Below are 19,905 nucleotides of genomic sequence, written 5' to 3'. Positions count from 1 at the left end.
AATAACCTTGAAGTAATATTTTTTTTTATCTAGACTTAATCTGTATCTCACAATCTATCTGTACTCAATACTTGGTCAGTTCTCCGTTTGCATGAATTATTGCATATATGTGGTGTGGTACAGAAGCGATAAGCCTGTGAAGGTGTTAAGGAAGTCCAGGTTGCTTTGATGGTGACATTCAGTTCATTTGTATTGTTTGGAAGGTTCTCATCTTTCTCTTGACAATACTCCAGCGGTGTGTCTTCTGGTCAACCCTCTTCTCTCTGTACACAAATGACTGTACCTCCATCTGAAAAAACTGAGAATTTTGCAAATGACACATTGATAGTTCTTTTTCTATGCAGACCCCACACATCCTGGACAAAGACTGCTTATAGACTTTTGCTTTTAGACTGGTAGTAAGGAGCATTGTCTGCAAAAACCAGTCATCACAGAGACGGTTTCGTCCTCCAGGCTGTCTCTGATGAATAGAATGCACACCTTAAAGCCTGAGTATCCATCTTTGTATGGTGACTTTTGAATAACTGACTCCTTCTGCTTCAGCCCATGCAATGTAACTCTTAAATTGGCTTTGGTTCACAATTCCTTCAAGACTGTGGTTATTCCTGTTGCTAGGGCACACTTCTTTCTTCCACTCAAATTGTCATTTGTGCAGGACATAACAAGACTTTACCATCAATTTTTTTTTCTAAAAATAATTTTTGTTTTGGTTGGTGTTATGTTAAATTTTTCTGCGATACAGTGTTTTAGATTTTTATTGGCCATAAGCAATAATTATGAAAATTATTACAAATGTGAATATATTTTAGATAAATATATTACATAGTGAATCTGAGTTTCACTTTTATTACATTTTAAAATGTTCATTTACATGATTTTCTAATTTGGTAAGATGCATAACTCAAAAGGATTTTGCTGCATCCTACGTGTAAAAGTTTGTTTCAGTCAGTGTTCCATAATTGTTTCATATGGTATGATATCAAATTGAAACCATTTGAAATGGTTTAAATCATTTTTGGACAACCCTTGAGCATCCTCTTTGAGGCTGTCATGCAACAACAGTCAGTAGCTTCAGTCAGAAGCTTCTCCAGACGTGCTGTAGCACAGAGCGCTACAAGAGTTACAACGATATTTAATTTTCCTTTTGGATCAATAAAGTATTTCTCAATTGAATTGAATTTTGATTTAATGGAGACAGTTGGAGCCAGAACCAGGTTACCATGGAAACGTCAGACCTCCAACAGCCCCAACGATTTTGGGAATTCCCAACAGTTTGAGCCACAGTGACCCAAGGTATGTTTACAACTGAGTCTTGGTTTATTCCAGCACTAAATATTTAAAAATTTATATTTGACTTTTTAGGTAGCCTTAAATAACGTCACAAATGGGTTTATTTTAGTTTAAAGGTGTTAAGCGATTCTTTTGCTAAAGTTAGCCAACGTTTCATAACTGCTAACAGCAATATTGCTGAACATTCTTGCAATTTTCAGAAATTTCCTTAAGTTTCCACTCACGATGTTATTATCATCTGTAATAATTAGCGTTATTTCATTTTTAGATACTGAATTTGGGCTTTTATTACTTTCGGCCACCAAGAACGAGACTATTAGCAACTTGGTTACAACGGCTAAGTTAGCCCCATGATGTCCGTTGCTTTTTCAGAGGAAGCCCTGCCACTTAGCATCGCCTGTTCCAGCTATACAAATGAAAGCATGGATGATGCTAACAATTTCAACCCCGGCAACATCAACCCCAATATTTTCCCCGCCAAGCTTTGGCGTTTGGTGAACAACCCTGCAGACGGAGCCATTCGCTGGGACAGCCGCGGCCAGGTGATTGTTATCGACCAGCAGCTCTTCGAGACCCAGATCCTGTCCCCCACCTCCAGGACCTTCAACAGCACCGACACCTTTAAGACCACCAACTTCTCAAGCTTCGTCCGCCAGCTCAACCTGTATGGATTTAAAAAGGTCGATCTGCCCGCTGACCACGAAGAAGAAGCGGGCAACAGGCTGTATCATCATTTTCACAACCCGAACTTTCAGCGGAGTTGCCCTCAGCTTTTGGAGAATCTCGTCAGGCTCACTGTGGATAACAAAGCCAAGCTTAAAGCCGGACAGGACATAAGCTCCCGGCTTCCCAACCCTAACCGATTCCAGCGATTAGGTTTCAGCACAGACGGCAAAGACAATGTCCTAAAAGGAAGTAAGTGAGATCTGATGAACTCCGGTTGTTAATACTGACCAGAATTAACGAAAATAATTGAAATTTTGTTAATGTCAAACTGTGTTTGGTCCAGGATACTTCTTGCCTCCGCGACCCTCAAACCAGTCACCAGCGCATCCATACCATCCCCATAAATCCCAGACTATGAGACCTCAGAGTGGAACCCCAGTCCCACCACGGTACCTGCGCCGGGTTCCTGGTGCAGAAATCTCACCCACCACTCTGCCCCTGGTGAAAGACGGGCCGATGCCTTTGAGGCACCCTTACACTGGAGGGTCCTCAAACTCCAAAACCCTGCATGTTCAGCAGGGCTTCCTACCTCGTATGAGCAACCGAGAAACACATTTCAATAGTTTTAGTCCTCGGAATCCCCAGTATCAACCTGGCTACTATCCCACAGGTAAGGCGAAGGTTGTAGTAGTGTGAGTTGACAAATCAACAGAGACAAGCAGTTGTTGAAAAGTTACTAAAAGGTTACACAATTTTCAGAATAGTATGTTTTAAAATATTATTGCCACTTCAAAAAAAAGAACCATCCTTTTCTGCAAATACAGCTCAAGTCAGTGTCTGTGTATCATCTTTCACATCTAGCAAATTGTCCCCACACCCCCAATTTTCTTTGCAGTATTGCTCAATCTTAATGATATTTAATAGAGTACTTGTATCTTTCTCCATATTCTTAGTTGGATCTAAATCTGGACTTTAGGTCATTTTAAACCTTGTTTTTCCTATAATCTAAATGAGTCTATTTTCACCCCAGTTGCATGTTTAGGCATATTTCCCTTCTGAAAGATGAACCTACCCACCAGTCTCAAGTACTGTGCAATCTCTAGCATGTTCTCTTCCAGAGTTTTTTTTAATTATGAAATTTCTGTATGCATCTGTTTGCAAATAGATGCTGCATCGAAGTGCGTGCAAAAAGAGAAACTTGAAAGCCACATTCTGCTTAGTATTGATCTATTGCATATACTAGCAGTACATTACATTGACATTTGTGGTCACAATGAGAGAAAATGCTAAAATGTTTATGCGATATGAATATTTTTGAGAGGAAGTGCAGATGCAGTCACACGGGAGCTCAAAGTCCTGACTTGAAACTCTACAATTTAATGTCTTTTCCTGTTTGAAGTTTGCCCTTGCTTCCACCCGAACCTTGTCTCACCGAATATAACAGGCCTCCAGTTTCCTCCCAGACGTTTTTACCAGGTCGGTGAATAAGAGTGGATGAAGTTTTTTATGTTTTCATCATTAACTCGGTTTTTAAAACATAATTGACATTGAATTTTTTTTCGGGTTTTTTTTTTACTCGTCTAGGCTGAAAGTCCCATGACCGTGTTCGACCCCAACCGCAACTTACAAACTTCCGAAAGCCAGGAAGTGAAAAAGCCTGAAGTTAACTTGGATGTAGTTTTCCAGATTGCAGATGAGGTGATGCAAACTTCACCCAGTGCCTGTCTGGTGAAAGTGGAGAGCGCAGAGAAACCCGTCTCCGTGCCACAGCCTTCCTCTGACCCCAGGGATGCACTCGCATATAAAAACAGCAGAGCTCCTGTAGTTAAAAAGGAGAATGAGGAGCTTGTGGTTTCAGTACCTGAGCAAATGGCTGAAGATGTGATATATGAGGTGAGTCTTTGTGCCAAACACATCTTTATTGGAGTTGATATTTGCTTTTGAAGGAAATGAACCGTGAATTTATTGGAAACACCTAGAAATGTTGTCTGTTATTTGCAGGCTTTGTTTAGACCAGCGAATGATTATCTTTATTATTAATGTGTGTCTTTATGCTTTGTGTATAATTAATACACTGCAAGAACACAAAGTCTTAGCAAGTATTTTTGCTGTAGTTTCAAGTGCAAATATCTCAGTACCCTTGAAATAAGAGAAACTTTACGTACAAGTAACCTTTCGGTGATATATAGAAGCTTGTTTTAAGTCAATAATTCCTAAATCTTGATGAAAAAAGTACTAGTTCCACTTTTTCACTTATGAGAAAAATGTCTCGTTATAAGTGAAATAATTTGCCAATTTCTTAATCAAAATTAAGGAATTATTGACTTAAAACAAGCTAATAAATCTTGCTAAAGAGTTGCTTACAGTGTACGTTAATTTTGTCTTATTTTAAGTACACTGGGATATTTACACTAGAAACTAGAGCAAAACACTTAATACGATTTTGTGGCATCAAAAATCTAAAACTAAATATTTAAGATATATTTTTTTAAGCAGAACACTACAGTTAAGTTCATTTATTCTTTGGGAAAAACAATTTATCTTACTGAATATTGCATAGACAATAATGTTATTAAAAAAATAAGATTACCCACTGGGAAACAGAGTAGTGCTTTTATAACAATTCTGCCTAATGTTTCGACTATAATACCTTTTGCTGCAGTTTCCAAATAGCCTTAACACGATGGACGGCCCTCCTTTAGTTTTCACAACCTTGTGTTTTTTTATAACTGGGGAAAATGTTTCACCAAGTTAGATTTCCTTTTCTTGTACAGAGCGGAATGCTTAAAACTTTTGTTTATCATCATACCTGTTTACATAGAATAAATCCAGGAATGAGTAGACTAAATTCTATTTATTGTTTGGGTTTTTTTTGTCATCTTCCTCCGTGTCTCGGCAAGGTTCAGTTTGATCAAGACAATGATGCCGAGCTCGTAAACGTCGAGGTTAGCAACTCGGTTCAGGATTAAGATGAGCAGGACAGCACAGGGACTTGCTTCTTAGGTAAGGCATGACAGGAGCACATTTAGAGGAAATGTAGTGGAAAGAAAGGTTGCATGATTATTTAGAGTCAGTGACAGGCGGTTACCTCTTCCCTTTAGATCTCAGCTCACTGATTGATTCAGCTTGCGACAAGAAGTATCCACAATGAGTTCACAGTGTGACTTCAGGCTCCACTTTGATGATTACTTCCTGTGTAAAAAAAAAAGAAGTTGCTTTCATATAAATCTTTTCTCTTTAGTTTTTTTTGTGATTGTGCAGTTGTGCTTTTTGCTGTAACTAGAATAATTTCAACTGTAGTATGTTTGTTTTGAACCATTTAAAATTTCACATCAAAAGGTATGCATGTTTTTAAGGACTGTAATTTGATATGAAGACTTTGGAAAGGATTCTTATGAATTGTAATGTTGTACGACTCAGCTACTTTAACTCGAAGCAGTGGTGTGTGTCATAGCGGAAAACAGAACCCTCTGTTCAATTACATTTCTTAGTGAGAAATTGCTTTTATTTTTCATTTAATTTCTTGTCTGAAGCACCTTTAAAACCTGTGAATGTCACGATTTTTAAAGTACACTGCAAAAACTTTCTTATTAAAACAGACTACACTTTCCAGCTGCCTGGTTTATTTACGAGGAATTTGTTGGTACGGCGGAAATGTCCTGTATAGAGACACTAGGGGGCGCCATTTAGCTTTTTTTGATTAGTTTTGATGGCGTGGGGCAGCTCCACCCTCAGCTTGTCTACATGCTGCCTTCACGTGTAATTTGTAAATTGAAAGTAAATGAACGGATTTTTTTTTTTAATTAGATTTTTAAATTTAACATTTTTACATCGTTTTGATGGGGTTCACGTAAGTATGAAAACGTATAGTGCTCGATAGTTCCTCGGCTTTTAAAATAAGTATAACGTTGCAGAAAATGTTACTGAGTTTAGAGCGTTACAATAATGACGTGTGATTAATTACGCATAATCTCTTTAGACGACTCAAAATCTGCTTTCTCTTTTTTCAAGTTGTATTCATTTGTCATTAATTGCTACGTTTTGTTTCTGCCATGTTTAAGCTTTGACAGAAAAAAAAATAATAATAATCTGTTTACGCTTTCACGTGAAGGCAGCAAGCCTGCGAGCAGGTAGAGTGACAATGAGATCCCAGGGGAACGACAGAGAGTCCGGGAGATAAACTTTTGAGACGGCGTCATAACTGTACACTCTGTCTCAGGACCCTAACGACGTGCAGTTGGGACTACATGGAGGCTGGACTGCTATTCTTTCACACGTTTCGGGCTGTTTTTTCCCGTTTACTTGATTGTAATTTTGATGAGCGATTCATTTTCCCCTGCGTGCTCTCAGGAGGGTCGGCTCTAATTTCTCAATGTGCTGCGGAGGCTCTCTGAAGTCGGGGGCGACGGGGAAAGCCTGCCTCTTTTTCGTTTAATTAAGGAGCGACTGCAGAACGTCAGTTAATGGCAGGTTTACAGAAGCCGCTTCGGCGTCTGAGCCAGTTTAGTTACAAAGTTATAAGCTCAGCAAGAAAACTGTCCGTTTGTTCCGGTTAATAATTAGATAGAACCGAGAACACAGCCGAGCAGCTTCTTCGAGGATTACTTTTTCACAATTCCCCGGCTGTAAAACACATTGCACAACTTTTCGGCTCCGGGGTTTATCCGCCAGCATGGCTCCCAACTCTCCGGCGGCAACCTGTATCCCAGCCTTTGAAGTTCAAGCCGCGACTCTCGAGCGTTTTCGGTGGATTTATCCAGAAAATGCGGCGCCCACGGGACGGGCTCGCTTCTTCTGACACTTTCACCCAGCTCGTGTTTGCTCACACAATGTGACTGAAAGACGCGGCGGAATTACGTCTTACTGCAATATAAAGCACAAGTCGGATATATGACCGGGATTTGAGCCCGTGGAGAGGGATAACTACGCCAGTTCATCTCTGAGGAAAGCAACCTGCGAGCGAGGAGAGCTGAGTTTTTGGTGTGATGCAGAGCGGCGTTTTTGGAAATCAGTGCACGCTTCAGGTTCCTTCATGCTGCATTGGAGTTTCCACCTCTCACTTTAATAAACACTGGATGCAGGTTCATTTAGGCCTGCTTACATCGGCTCTAGATTCTCTACCATAACCTGCAGTGTTTCATATATATATATCTATATATATATATATATATATAGATATATATATATATATATTCATATATATACATATATATATATATATATATATATATATTTTAACCCAGATGCTGAATGGAAGTTTAAGGAGTTCTAATGGAAGCCCTTCATCATTAACAGTTTGGATTATAGCTCATTTCTTCTGCAGATAGTTTACTGAGGTAGGAAAAAAAAATAAAGAAGAAGTGGGACCTGTTCATATAGGCTAGGTTGATATTTCTGACAAAGTCCACCATGTGCGGCCGGGCACCGCCGCTCCAGCCGAGGCCATGACCGTCCCTCTGCGGCGCCTCGCCGGGCTCTGGCCGTGGCTGCTCATGGCGGCCCTGCAGGTGGTGCTGGGCCAGCCGAGCATGGAATCGGGACTCCGAGCGGTCATCAACGTGACTCTGGTGAAGGATCCCACGGGGAAGCCAATCGTTCTGAAAGGGGAGTTCGTGGGAGGAAGTGCAGGCAATGCGCAAGGGAAGCTGAAGCAGGTAAGGAGTGATGCATTGACCACTCAGTAAGACCTTACCTTTTACCTAATCGAGCAGTCAGGATGTTTTTATTTATTTATTTTTGTTTGTTTTAGAAAATGCAACTTTGCAAAATTGTGCAAAGGTGCACTTGCTCCGTTGCTTTTTATTGCAAATCCATGAATTGCAACTACCTTAATAATCCAGACCAGGAACGTTCAAAAGTACTTTTTGAAAAATAACTAATGTCTGGGAAAAAAATGAGGGGAAGTGCATCTGAAACACGTTTTTTGGATATTGTGATTCCACCATAGCATGCCTTTCACTGCCCCACCTCATTGAGACGGGATCTATTTCCTCCTCAACTCCACCTGTTTCTGTCAGTTTACACATCATCAACCGTCTGATAATGATTTTCACACCTCTGCCGGTTTTTTTAGCTGCAGTTTACAGTCACGCACCAGCAAGTGTCAAATTAACTTTGGGTATTTAAATATGCATTTGAACTGTACTTATCCAACTCCAAAGGATCTTAAAAAGAGATGTTTAATTTTAATATGACCAGGTTCAAGGTTACACATTTCATCTCGAATTTTATCATACAGCCCCCCTAATATTACGATAAATTTCCCAACACATGTTGAGGATGTCATCAAGATCCTAGCATGATTCTGGATTATTACCAGAAATGGCTTTGCTACCTGGCATAGTCCATACAGTTCAAATAAGCTTACAGCTAGCACGCTTTATCCATTCCAAAATTAGTTTTTAAGTGTGTGAGGGATCACCGTCTTGTTGAAACGCCATTTGACAGAAAGTATTCCCACTAGTTGAAAAGTTTTTGTGTGTGTGTGTTTTTTTTAGTTTATTCTATTTTTAAGAAATATCCAGAAGCTATCAGGAACTATGAGGTGCTGATGAGGCACCGATGTCCACAGCGACCAAAAAAAAAGAAGCGCCTTGCTTCTCGAAGAGCTGACAATTTGCAGCTGCCTGCATGGACAAGCCAAATGCTTTTTGAAGGAAAAAAAAATCATGATTAGAAGATAAACAGATTGAAATCTCAGGCTACAAGCACCTAGAGTGTGTAGAGGTGTTAAATCTACGAACACAGTACCAACTAGCAAGCACGGCAGTGGTAGCATCATGCTTAGGGTCTCTTTCACTGCTGGTGCTACTTCTGCACTGCACAAACGACAGGAAGAAAGAAAACCTTTGATTCTTCTCCGTCATCATTTGAGTTTTGTTTTCCCGTTTTGGTGCTGCAATAGGAAAATGATGCCAAACCCACAAAAAAAAAAAAAAAAAACTAACTTTGAAATTTATTGCAATCATTAAACTTCTGGATTAGTGTCAAGTTACACATATTGAAACATTTAGTATCTAAATGTCCAAATGAATTAAATGAGCTATACCATTTATGATCAGAACAGTTATCCAATATTCTAGCAGATTTATGCCAGCAGCTCTGTGATTAAAAAAAGAAAAGAAGAGTTCAAGTACATAATCAAAAGGCCACGATTCATATTAAATTAATGGATGATGAGTGTATGTAAACATCTGACTGGAACTGTGTGTGATTGGATTGCAGATTAAAGTGTCTCTGAGCTGCTTAATCACATCCCGACTTCCCACTTAGGTTAGAAGCTAACCTAAGTGGGCCAGACGATCAAAATTCCTTCACCAGAGCAGAGAGCAAATATCTTATTACGCTCGGTTTGTTTTGATAATGTAAGAAACATGCTGGCTGTAGTTGCCAACTCTTGTAAGTGGTGCATCTTTTCCAACGTGACCGCTTTGTTTTCGCATCAGCTATTTTTGGAATCTGATGTTCCATGGTCTGATGCATTTAATATCAAGGTGCGGCACAAGGCTTTCAAAAAGCAGCTAATCATGTTGAGACCAATAAATGCACTTTGTTTGTTCTCCCCGCCCCTCTTTTTTGATAAAAAAAAAATATAACCTTGAAAATATAAAGTATGTGGCCTATTCAGTTTGCATATTTAGCATTCAAGAGCAGATTAAGCTATAAAGCTGGCCTGTGTGAATTTATTTACCATCTCTAAAGGAACGGGGCGACAGATACAAGGTACTGTAAGATCACGTTTCTCCTCACTCACCAGGTGTGGGGCTACTTCTGAACGTTTAGCCAGATGCTTCAGTTTGCTGTAATTGATAAGGTTTCACGCGGCTTCGTCACGGAGAAAGCCCTGCGTTAGACACGGTTAAAAACCTCCCCTGTTCATCCCTCTCCGTGTAAAGCTCATCTGACTTTGCCGTGTCTGTGTGAGATGTTGAAAACTTGTTACAGATGCACATCACGGCGCTGCTCGGATCAAAGGCGTTTCCAGCTCTCTGGGATTTCCAGCTTACTTTATCTTTTTGGGGGTTTTTTTTCCACTTTTTTCTTCATCCTGCAGAGTTTCAGAGATGGATGTTTTTGTTTTTGTTAAGGATAAATACAGGTTTATGTGGTTCACATTTTGACACATAAGTAAAAGAAGTTTCCAGCTTTAAGATAACCATTCTGATCTCTGCCACACTCAGAATACCTGCGGCCTAAATCCTTTGTTTCCCTCCCTACCTAACCATGCAGGCGTAGTCAGATCATCGATTGCAGTTCTGTCTAAAACCAGAAACCAGCATCTCTTCTGAAAACTGTTCTCACAGTGCACAGAAATGATGTTATGCTGCAGGATGCTTTTTGTTAGCACACCGACCTGTTTCAACAGGTCTTTTTTTGCCACTGCTGGCAGCTTTATGTACCCGCTTTATGTTCTTGTCATTCAGTGGATGAAGTGGATAAAGGTTTGAAAGTTTTATGTAGAAATTCTCTGCGTGTTTTGATTCTCACTTGTAATCTGTCTTCAGTATTAACCACATCAGTGTGTAATTAATCCTCATGGCTTCCATATCTGATCAAAGATATGAGTATAAATGTTCAGCAGGTGTGTTTTTCCTGGAGAGGTTCAGATCTGAGTTTTGGGTTCAATTGCTGATGTCTGGTTCTTGTAAAACTCTGATCTCTGAGCTAATTTCGAGTTCTTGTTTAGGAACTACAATGTAAGTTGATGTTAGAACAGCAAGAATTGTGTCCTGAATGTTATTAATTATTTATATTAGAAGCAAATGTAATGTTTAAAAAAGAGAGAAAGGGAGCAGTCAATGTAAAACAAAAATTTCAAAACAAAATAATGACAATAAGGACAGCTTTGATGTTAGTTAGCGATTAGCATGGTTAGCATTGGCTAGCATTACTGGGATAACAGTCTGAGTGTATTTTTTGTAGAGAATGTGAAAGTTCCAAAAGGTACAATGACAGAGAGAGATATCAACTTTAAAAACAAATAAAATGGAGCATTTTTGCGCTTTTTGAAGTCTTGCTTTCTCTTGCTCTTTCACAGCCTGAATGAACTGTAGCTATCATAGAAAAACGGTTTCTTTTGAAACAGCTGGGTCCATCTCTGTGCTTCCTCAGACTTCAGGTTTAAAACACATAATAGCTAACCTTAGGTCATCGTCACTCAGTGACAGCACCCACACAAAGAGTGTTATTCTTACCACAGCCTGTTAACGTTTAAGTGTGGCGCTGATGTGATTTTGACTTTCCGACCGGCCGGTCACCAGCCAGGTCAATCAAACCAGCTCATTTGACAGTGCATCTCAAATTTTTAACGGGTTTCCAACATATCATAACCATAAGTAGGATGGTTAACTTATGCAGTAGTTAGTTTTCTGCTGTGGCATTTCCTTTTAAAAGGTTAAATGGCAGTATTATCAATTTTCCAAACACTTGATTATAGCACAATTTCAGTTGTTGCATAAATGCTAAATATATATCAAATATGACATTTTAAGAGAATTAATTTCGTAATTTAACGTCTTGAAATGGACTCTAACTCTTTAAAATCTCCTGCTCTTTATGAAACCTCACCTGCAGGAAATCATCACAACATTGCTCCTCTGTTAAGCCTTAAAAACATTTTTACCAACGTTGCGCTGATGTGTAGTCCCACCAGGTGTTTGCTAGTTGACTAGTCTGAAGGAGCTGAGTGGGGAAGTCGCTCTGAGGAGGAGCACCGTCTCAAATGTGGCGCTGGGTCCACCAAGGCGTTTTGCACAGCTCAATGGCTGCGGAGATTAAACAATTTCTCAAACATGCTTGAACGAATCTAAGCAACACCCCTGATTTCGATGAGGGGAAATGCATTCTAACATGATGTACAGCTCAAAAAGAGTTGATTTTACATAACACTGCCCCTGTTATCATGCTGGCTAAGATAAGGGGGCCAAACATGTACCACCGGGGGACAGAGGGAGTTCACAGCTTTCTTCAGCACATCCAAGTCATGCGCCTTCGCTTTGGTACGTAACTCCCTCTGATCTTTTAAACTGCGGTCTTCCTGGAAGTATGCCCTGTCCGCTGAATGGACACGTTCATTGGAACACTGGCTGGGTTCTTGCCAGTACTATTTGGACAAACACTAGTGCAGAGGAATTCCTCTCTCTGTCTCACTCTCTTTTTTTCTTTCTTTCTCTCTCGCCGTCTCCTTTCCAAAATGGAGCTCGGTGATGAGAGGAGAGGTCCCAAAACATGAGAGATAACGCTCGGAGCTTTCCTTTGGGTCTCTGCGGGGAGAAGGAGATGGACTTTATCCTCCTTAACAGGCACGGAGCCCAATTACAGAGCATCATTAAAGCTCCACCTATTTCCACTTAAAACCGTCTTGACTTTCTATTTTCCCCTTCTCACTGTGGCATTTTTGGCTCTTTGTTCCTTATGCCATGTTGCCCCCATGAGAGCTCCCTCAGATTCATCAGCTATAATTAAGGCAGGCCACCACTTAACTCTGCACCACTTCACATTCCTCGCCCCCTCTTCCCCCTACATCCCTTTCCCAGTTTCCTAAACGGCACTGAATGTTTCCCCCTCACCTCCCTCTTCCTCTCTCTCTCACTGAATCCCCCTGGCTGTCCGGGGCCGCTATCTCCACGGCGCCCTCATCCCGGGCCCTCGGCGCAGCCGTTTGGGAACGAGGCATGGGAGGGCGGAGCGGGCGCTAAGGGACAACATCAAAGCATGACCAGTTCCGAACGTGAGCTGGGATGATTAAAAGCTGAGTCTGTTTACACTGGGCTTCCCATTTGGGCCCTCTCTTCCCCCTCCCTTTGAACTTCCTGTCCATACTTCCTATCTCCCTGGATGAGATAACAGCCTGTCCAGGACTCCTTAGGGCTCCTTGCCACTTAACGTTGCAGGAACTGTCATGATGCATAGTTCTACTAATATGTCAAAAATGTATGGAGCTTTAAAGTTTATTGAAGCCTGTGTGCAGTGTCTTGAAAAAGTACTCGCATCCCTTAAACATTTCCACATCTTCTCACACTACAACCGAAAACTTTGATATATTTTTACTGGGTTTTACAAAAGGTAGTTTGTTATTGTGAACCAGAAGAAAAATGGTAAAAAAATATATATAATGGGACAAGTAAACAGCTATTTAGATTTTTTTTTAAAGCATTAATTTCCTTTATTGCAAAACAGTAGACAAGATAACAGGTGCTAGAAGTGCTAATGTGCTTAATGGTGGCATGAACCTTAGAATCAGTTGAACAAATAATTAGAAAACAGGTTTCTTAACTGTGTAAACAAGGTTTGGGTGCATGCCAGATTAGCAACAGCCCTGATTACTTTCTGTGTTTCTGTCAATTTTGCATCATATTTTCTCTGTTGATCTACTAGAATCAGCTGGTTCAGCAGGTTTCTAGTAGCAGTGTGACACTCCTTTCATTATTGGTCATACATATCAGTAGAAGAAGAATTGTAACTGGATTTTGAGGGAGCAGTTTTGTTTTTCTGCATTTCATACTTTTGTAGTTTTGGTCATTTTCCACTATGTTTTTGAGAACTGAGATGTTTTCATTCCTTGCTTTAGCTTGATGGTGTAAGTATCATCCTATGAGGATACTAAATTCAGGCAAATCCTGGAAGTAATTCCTTTTTGGAGGTTTTGAGACTTGAGATTGGGGTAGTGAAGACAACAACCTGAAACATGCAACCGGAGCTACAATGGATTGGTTTAGATCACAGCATGTTACAGTGTTCAAATGGTTCAGTCAAAGTCCAGACCTGATTCTGAGAATCTGTGGCGAGACTTGAAAACTGGCCTTCACCGATGCTCTCAATTTGAGCTAACTTAAAAAATTGTTTAAAGTAGTGACTCTATTTTGTAAATTATGCATATTTTTCTTTCCGCTTCACCATTATGAACGACTTATTCTCAGTCTATATCTGTCACATAAATCCTTGGTGTAATTCATTGAAGTTTGTATTCTAATTAGACTAAATGTGGAAACGTTGAAGGGGTATGAATATTCCTGAAAGGCACTGTGGGTAATTACATTATTTTTATTTTATGCCAAGCATTAGTCAGCATATTTATTGTTTTGCATAATATAAATTTCATGCGAGCCAACTTTTTTTCTTTTTTTATTTCTTCATCTGTTCACAACCAGGAAAGAGCCTCAGGTGAGCCTCAAGTCATTGCAGGGTTCCAGTCTGTATTTTACACATTCAGACTTCTCCTGGCTCCGCTGATATGGGAGCCATATGAGACTCGAATATAAATATGCCTTTTGGCGATTCTGGCAGTCGAGTAAAGGAACAAGCAAAATCGTCCTAAGCTCACAATTTCCTCCTTGCTTTCTCCACAGCGCCTTATGATTTTTGTGTTATTAACTGCTATTTTTGTAGAAGGGGAGACCATTCAGGAACAGCCTAGTTATTACTCTATAACATACGGGATGAAAGAAGTGATTATTTACCCCTCCGCCCCCTGTTTGGTCCATTTAGCAATGCTAACCCCTCCTTCCTCCAGTAAGAGCTCAGTTCTGTCTTGTGTCTGGCTTCATGCCATGAGCAGACCCCTACGTGTGTCCAGACAATCATACAGGCCGCGCACTAATGGTTTCTCCTTAGCAGGGATCTGACAAAACAGAGCCCTGCAACACAGGAAGTTGGGGCTACCGCTGTCCTGTCCGCCGTTTTCTGCGAGTGACGGCTGTGGAGACGCGTCCAAAGACGGCGGGAAGAAGAAGGGGGGATCGGCAGATGTCTCAGTCCTCCCAGTCCCCTTCTTTTTTAGCCATTAGGCTGCGTCTGGAATTTTGTAACGTTACACAACACATTTTTGTCTCTCTTTCATAGCACTCCATGTGCAAATAACCAAGAAAGTTGTCTGCTTCTTCACTTTATCACTGTCACTCATGTAGCCACTCCCTCACACATCTGCAAAACAAAGTCCCATGCTAAATTTGATATCTTTTTATAGCACAGAAACGCGCAGACAGGCACATAGTATTTGAGTGTTGTATGGTGAAGCCATTACTACCGGGCTTATCAGGGAACTGGCCCACAGGGCGGAAAAAGAAACAAACAGCGTCTCTCTCTTCCCTCGAACACGTACGCCGTGGGTCCCTTTGGGGAACTGCTGGCACACTGAGGGAGCCGCGAATGCAAGCAGCTCTTTTGAGTTTTGCCTTCATCTCACCGCGCTTCTGTTACAGCAGAGGAAGGTGACTCACCACCATCTTTAAAAGCACATAGGCGCACATTCACACAAGCGTATTGTCGTTTTCCTTGAATGGTAGCTTGGGGACCGGTCAGGGAAGAAGTGCTGTTAGGGTTGGTGGCAAAGACCACGGCGGTTTTACCGCCTCTCCTACAACCGTTCGGAGTTTGTCGCTACAGCTCGAGTCGAGGGAAGCACCTGTCGCTTTCCAGCTGAAACCGATCCACTGAGAGCAGAGAGGAGAGGCTGCTGATCCATCGTGGGCGTGGAGGCCAAGCCGTCCTCTCTCTGGAGGGGATCAAGGCCACATTTATAGAGATTTACAGAGAACCGTGTTGCACGCATGACAGTTGTACCACCCCTCACGAGAATTCACGAGCCGCCGACGAGAAGGGTTGACTTCATCTGTGCCTACGCAAAGCAAAAGGTCATGATGGGCAGAACGATCTGGCCAGTTATATAACTGCTATGGAGTTTTAAAACTATTTATAAATTAAGCGATAGTTCTTGCGTCCGTACACTCATGCTTATTGTACATTGTCCTGTAATACAAAAAGACAACTCACATGGTCCTTGATCTTTTTCCAGTTTTGCTACATGACAACCACAAAGTTCATTGTCTTTTCATAGGGCGTTAGAGGACATACCAAGACAAACAATTGCGTAATTGTGAGATTGAAGGAGATAAATGATTTTCAGTTTTTTGCAGAATAAATACTGACATAGCAAATAAATGCTGGAAAAGACATTAGTCGTCAGTCCCATCTGCTTTGGTATCCCTAAGTAAAATATTTTGCAACCAATTATATTCTGACGTCACCTACTTTGCAAGTTATTTTCAGTATAAATACAGTTGTTTTGAAAAACAGCAGTGCTATGAAGAGGAAACACAGCAAACGTGAAAAAAGATGCTCTGGACAGATTCAGCTCAATTTAAAAATACTTTATTTTTCCCAAAGGTAAATTAAACATTTTCATAAGTCACTGCTAATCCACCTCATTTGCTTTTGCCACTCCTCTTTAAGGCTGTGTCTGGCCGTATGGTTGGAAACCCAGGCAGAGAGACGTTGGAGTTGGGATGTGATCGTTATCCATCATGATGGATTAGAGAGATGGTTTAAACTTCTCTGTCTGCATCTGAAGCCTCTTTTTCAACTCCTCTGACATCTGGGATTGTAGGGAGGGTGTTATTTGAGCTCTTGATATGCTAATCAGCGGCTCCCACTTGTAAAAACAATACTTTGTTGCCATGGTTTCACATCTTTGCAAAACGTCGGAAAGTTAAAGATTTTCCTAAAAAGTTCAATGTCTCAACCAAAAAAAAAACAAAAAACAATTAACTAAAATCTACATGCTGCCACTATGCTATGGACTGGGCAATTCTAGAACAAATCCGATATCTTTGGCCTACTCGCAAACATTTTTGTGTTTTGTGGAAAACTAACACCACACATAATGACACCCCTATCTCTCTGTAAAACATGGCAGTGGCAAAAATCATGCTACTCTCATTCAGTCGGGACCAGGAAGCTGGTCAGTTTATAAGAAGATGGATGATGCTAAATACAGGGCGATCCTAGAAGAAAACCTTTTAGGGGCTTGCAAAAGACTTGTAGCAGAGCAGAGTTTCACCCTCAAGCAGACAACAGCCCCAAACATGCAGCCAAAGCTGCAATAAAATGGTTTACATGAACATGTGTTAAAATAACCCAAAGCTCAGACCTAAATCCAGTCAGGAATCTTTAGAAAGTCTTTAAATTTGCTATTCAGTGACATTAGCTATGCTTCCATCTAACTGGTCATGTGAATTTTTTGTGAGCTTTTGAAATGTTGAAGAAAAGGCGAATTAGGCGTGTTTCCATCTACCGGTTTGGAAAGAGAGGAGAACCCAACAAGATGTAAAGGTTGCCAACTAGCACGAACCACACATCTCGGAAAAATTTAGCGAGTCCTCCACCCAAGCTAGAGGTTTGGATTTAGAATGTTTTTGGGGAATTCATGTCCCCCGTTAAGGCCCATACCCACCAGTCGATGGGAGCGTTTGCTATGTCTGTATTTATTCGGCAAATGTGTTTCCATCTCCCCCTGAGCGTATTTTCTGAAAAGCTAAAAAAACCACCTCAACTGAGCGTAAAAACGTTTTTGCAAATTTTAGGACGTTTCTTCAAATTTTGCAGTTTCCATCCAGCTTTTGTAACGTGATAATTCAAAATGCACATAAGAAACACTGCTAATGCTGAGTCATATCTCCACGGAGTTAACTGGAGCCAAATTTAAAGGTATTATGAGTTCAGTTATCAGCAAGCCACATCAAAATAGACAGTAATTGTGCTGATGATGACCTAGCAGCTCAATGGATACTGCAAGCATGCAGAATGTTACTCTTGACTGAATTGTAATTCTTAAGCTGGTTACAATCACAATCATTTTTGCACACCAATGCGATAGTGATGTAGTTTTATTTTACTGCAGTGAAAAATCCTTGGTTTTCTTGCATATATGTGGCGTTGATTTGATTCACTTTAGACAGGGACTCAGTATTTACCTAAGGACTAGGAATGTACTGGGGGAAAAAGCTTTGACCAGGACATCCCCCGGTTAATATTTTGGTCATTTCGGCCACGACGTCTGCCAGTAACAACTTATAAGAGCAGACCTCTCTGTTCCCGGCGACATCAAAGGCTCAGAAGCCTCCCTGCAATTTTTCATTTCGCTGCCTGTGTTGTTCCTCTTCATCCTAGCAGAGCAGCTTCGAATTCCCTCCCCCGCTCACCTCCTGTCCTCTCCTGTCTTCTCCTAACCAGCCCTCTCTTGTTTCTTGACAGCTCTTTAAAATGGTTGTAATTCATTGCATGTGCTTCAGTTTCAAGGACAGAAACGGCCGCACGCTCTCAAAAGGCAGGAAGCTCTTCGTTTGCCGAGAACTTGGAGGAAAAGAGTCATCACCACGCCACAGATAAATGCTATCTGACAAACACCCTCCCTCTCCCAGGCTCCCTGTGGCTCCTTTAGTCACTTGCTCAGACATTTTTTATTTTTTTCACTATAGCTTTGTGCTCGTCTCTTTGGTAAATACAGCCTGTAAGTACCTCCCAAAGCGAAGCAATCTCATTCAAAGTTGTTTGGGTTCCGTACGACAAAACTATTTGCTCAGCATGTTTATGAAGGACAGATTTACAGCTGGAAAGCTGCAGAGCAACATCGTTAAAAAGGCAGCAGCGTCTGCAGAAAGCGAAAGAGCAAGAAAGTGGCACGCTTTTTTTTTTTTGCTTTTTTACTTTGCCGCTTGAACGATTGGCTCAATGATCCGAAGGGTGAAGAGCTTTCACCTGTGTGATGGTCCCTTTTTTTTTCTTCCCCCCTTTTTCTTTTTTACTATTTATGTGTGTGTAGGCATGAATGAATCTCTGCAAGTGTGTCCAAAGTGTGTTTGAGTGCATAAGGGGTGGAGCTCCTGTACTGAGATCATTTACCAAACTCTATTAAGCGAGATCAAAGAGACTTAGATCTTTCAGTGCTGCATGACTACAAAAGCCATATTGTAACCCCAGATTAAGGGAGATAACACTGCTGACAAAATATGTTCTATGTCTCTGAGTCACATGGTCACTTCCAAACAACATGTCCCAGCTCTGACCTTCTTTCTCCCTTTATTTTAAGAAATGCTTCAGTGTTTTTTGCTAATAATCTTTGTGCCACCACGTTCATTTATTGCGTGAACAAAGCAAGGCACAAATGTAGGGTTTCGTCATGACAAAGACGTTCAAATTCACTGGAACAAGCTAAACAGGTTGGTTTTGATAGAACCAAATATGCTGCTTTTGAGTTTGTCCTTTCCACAGTTTAATAAACACATGATCACTTTCGCAGACAAAAGGCCACAGACCACCCTGTGTCGGTCGGGGCACGACTGTTGTCAGGTGGAAGTCTAAGCAGCTGGCATATCTGTTCACAGTGCAGCTATAAACAAAGACGATATGAGGACCATGCAGTGCCAACCCCGGTGACAGATTGTGTTTCGTGTGCCTGCTCGATCATAAAAGACACCTCGTGTTTGGCCTGTCGAGCGGTTTCGTGTAAACGTGTGGCCGATACAGGAAGAAAAACTGTGATGTTTGTGAGACCAAACATGTCCACTTTTGATAAAAAGCAGATGAACTTGGCTGTGTGGCTTTAGTTTGGAGGGTTGCAGTTTTTCCCATCAACTCTGACCTCAAATTTCAATGTGGCTGCAACAAACACAAATATAGGGATAGATAGTGGAATAAACTGCTTATGTGCTTTTTTGCTGCTTTGTGTCTTTCAGGTTTTCTACTAAACAACCTCTGTTAATGGACACGATCATACAGTATTTGAATGCATTCTGCTTAACTTTCTCATATGGCAAAAAGCATTTTAGTTAAGACAGGCCTGCAGAATGGCAGATGAACGTAGATAATCAGTTAGCAGTAAGAGCTAACTGTTAGTGGCTAGCAACACTGAAGTTAGCATCTTATTTTGGGGCTAAGTTATACAAAATGAAAACCTGACTAGTCAAACCTTATATGGATGCGTCAACACTGAACCCAGAGAGTTGGATTCCTGAAACCCGTATTCTGCTTGTGTAAACACAAGAAAGGACAATTTTATTCATTTTATTTTATTTATTCTGGATTACTTCACAGAGAACACTGCTTCTTTATACAGTTTATGATTTGTGAAACCTGTTTGTTAAAACAAAAAATAAAAGGGGGGTCGATTGTTAG

The 19,905-nt window shown here is 40.9% G+C and overlaps 2 protein-coding genes across 4 annotated transcripts in view; both read left to right on the top strand.

Annotated features, from left to right (window-relative positions):
- The first annotated feature begins 1,138 nt into the window (after positions 1-1,138).
- hsf5 (heat shock transcription factor family member 5) lies at positions 1,139-5,566 on the top strand. 3 transcript variants are annotated; one of them, XM_028030621.1, is made up of 7 exons: positions 1,139-1,293; positions 1,663-2,205; positions 2,300-2,626; positions 3,356-3,432; positions 3,541-3,849; positions 4,857-4,959; positions 5,058-5,566. In XM_028030621.1, exons 2-6 carry the CDS (start codon positions 1,713-1,715, stop codon positions 4,923-4,925), a joined length of 1,275 nt encoding a protein of 424 aa, XP_027886422.1. In that variant the 5' UTR covers positions 1,139-1,293; positions 1,663-1,712; the 3' UTR covers positions 4,926-4,959; positions 5,058-5,566. The 3 variants fall into 3 exon arrangements, with proteins under 3 accessions (XP_027886422.1, XP_027886421.1, XP_027886419.1); XM_028030620.1 differs by having other exon boundaries at positions 1,155-1,293; positions 1,559-2,205; positions 4,863-4,959; XM_028030618.1 differs by having other exon boundaries at positions 1,156-1,293; positions 1,559-2,205.
- A 1,607-nt stretch (positions 5,567-7,173) lies between these two features.
- Positions 7,174-19,905, top strand: part of rnf43 (ring finger protein 43) — a 102,856-nt gene continuing 90,124 nt past the window's right edge. The window contains exon 1 of the mRNA XM_028031931.1: positions 7,174-7,610. Coding sequence (XP_027887732.1) covers positions 7,401-7,610 — 210 coding nt within the window. The 5' untranslated portion in view covers positions 7,174-7,400. The remainder of the gene's footprint in view (positions 7,611-19,905) is intronic.

Source organism: Xiphophorus couchianus, chromosome 11, assembly GCF_001444195.1.
Source record: "Xiphophorus couchianus chromosome 11, X_couchianus-1.0, whole genome shotgun sequence".
NCBI lineage: Eukaryota > Metazoa > Chordata > Actinopteri > Cyprinodontiformes > Poeciliidae > Xiphophorus > Xiphophorus couchianus.
Note: the sequence above shows the minus strand (reverse complement) of the source record. Positions and strands in the feature narration are given on the sequence as shown.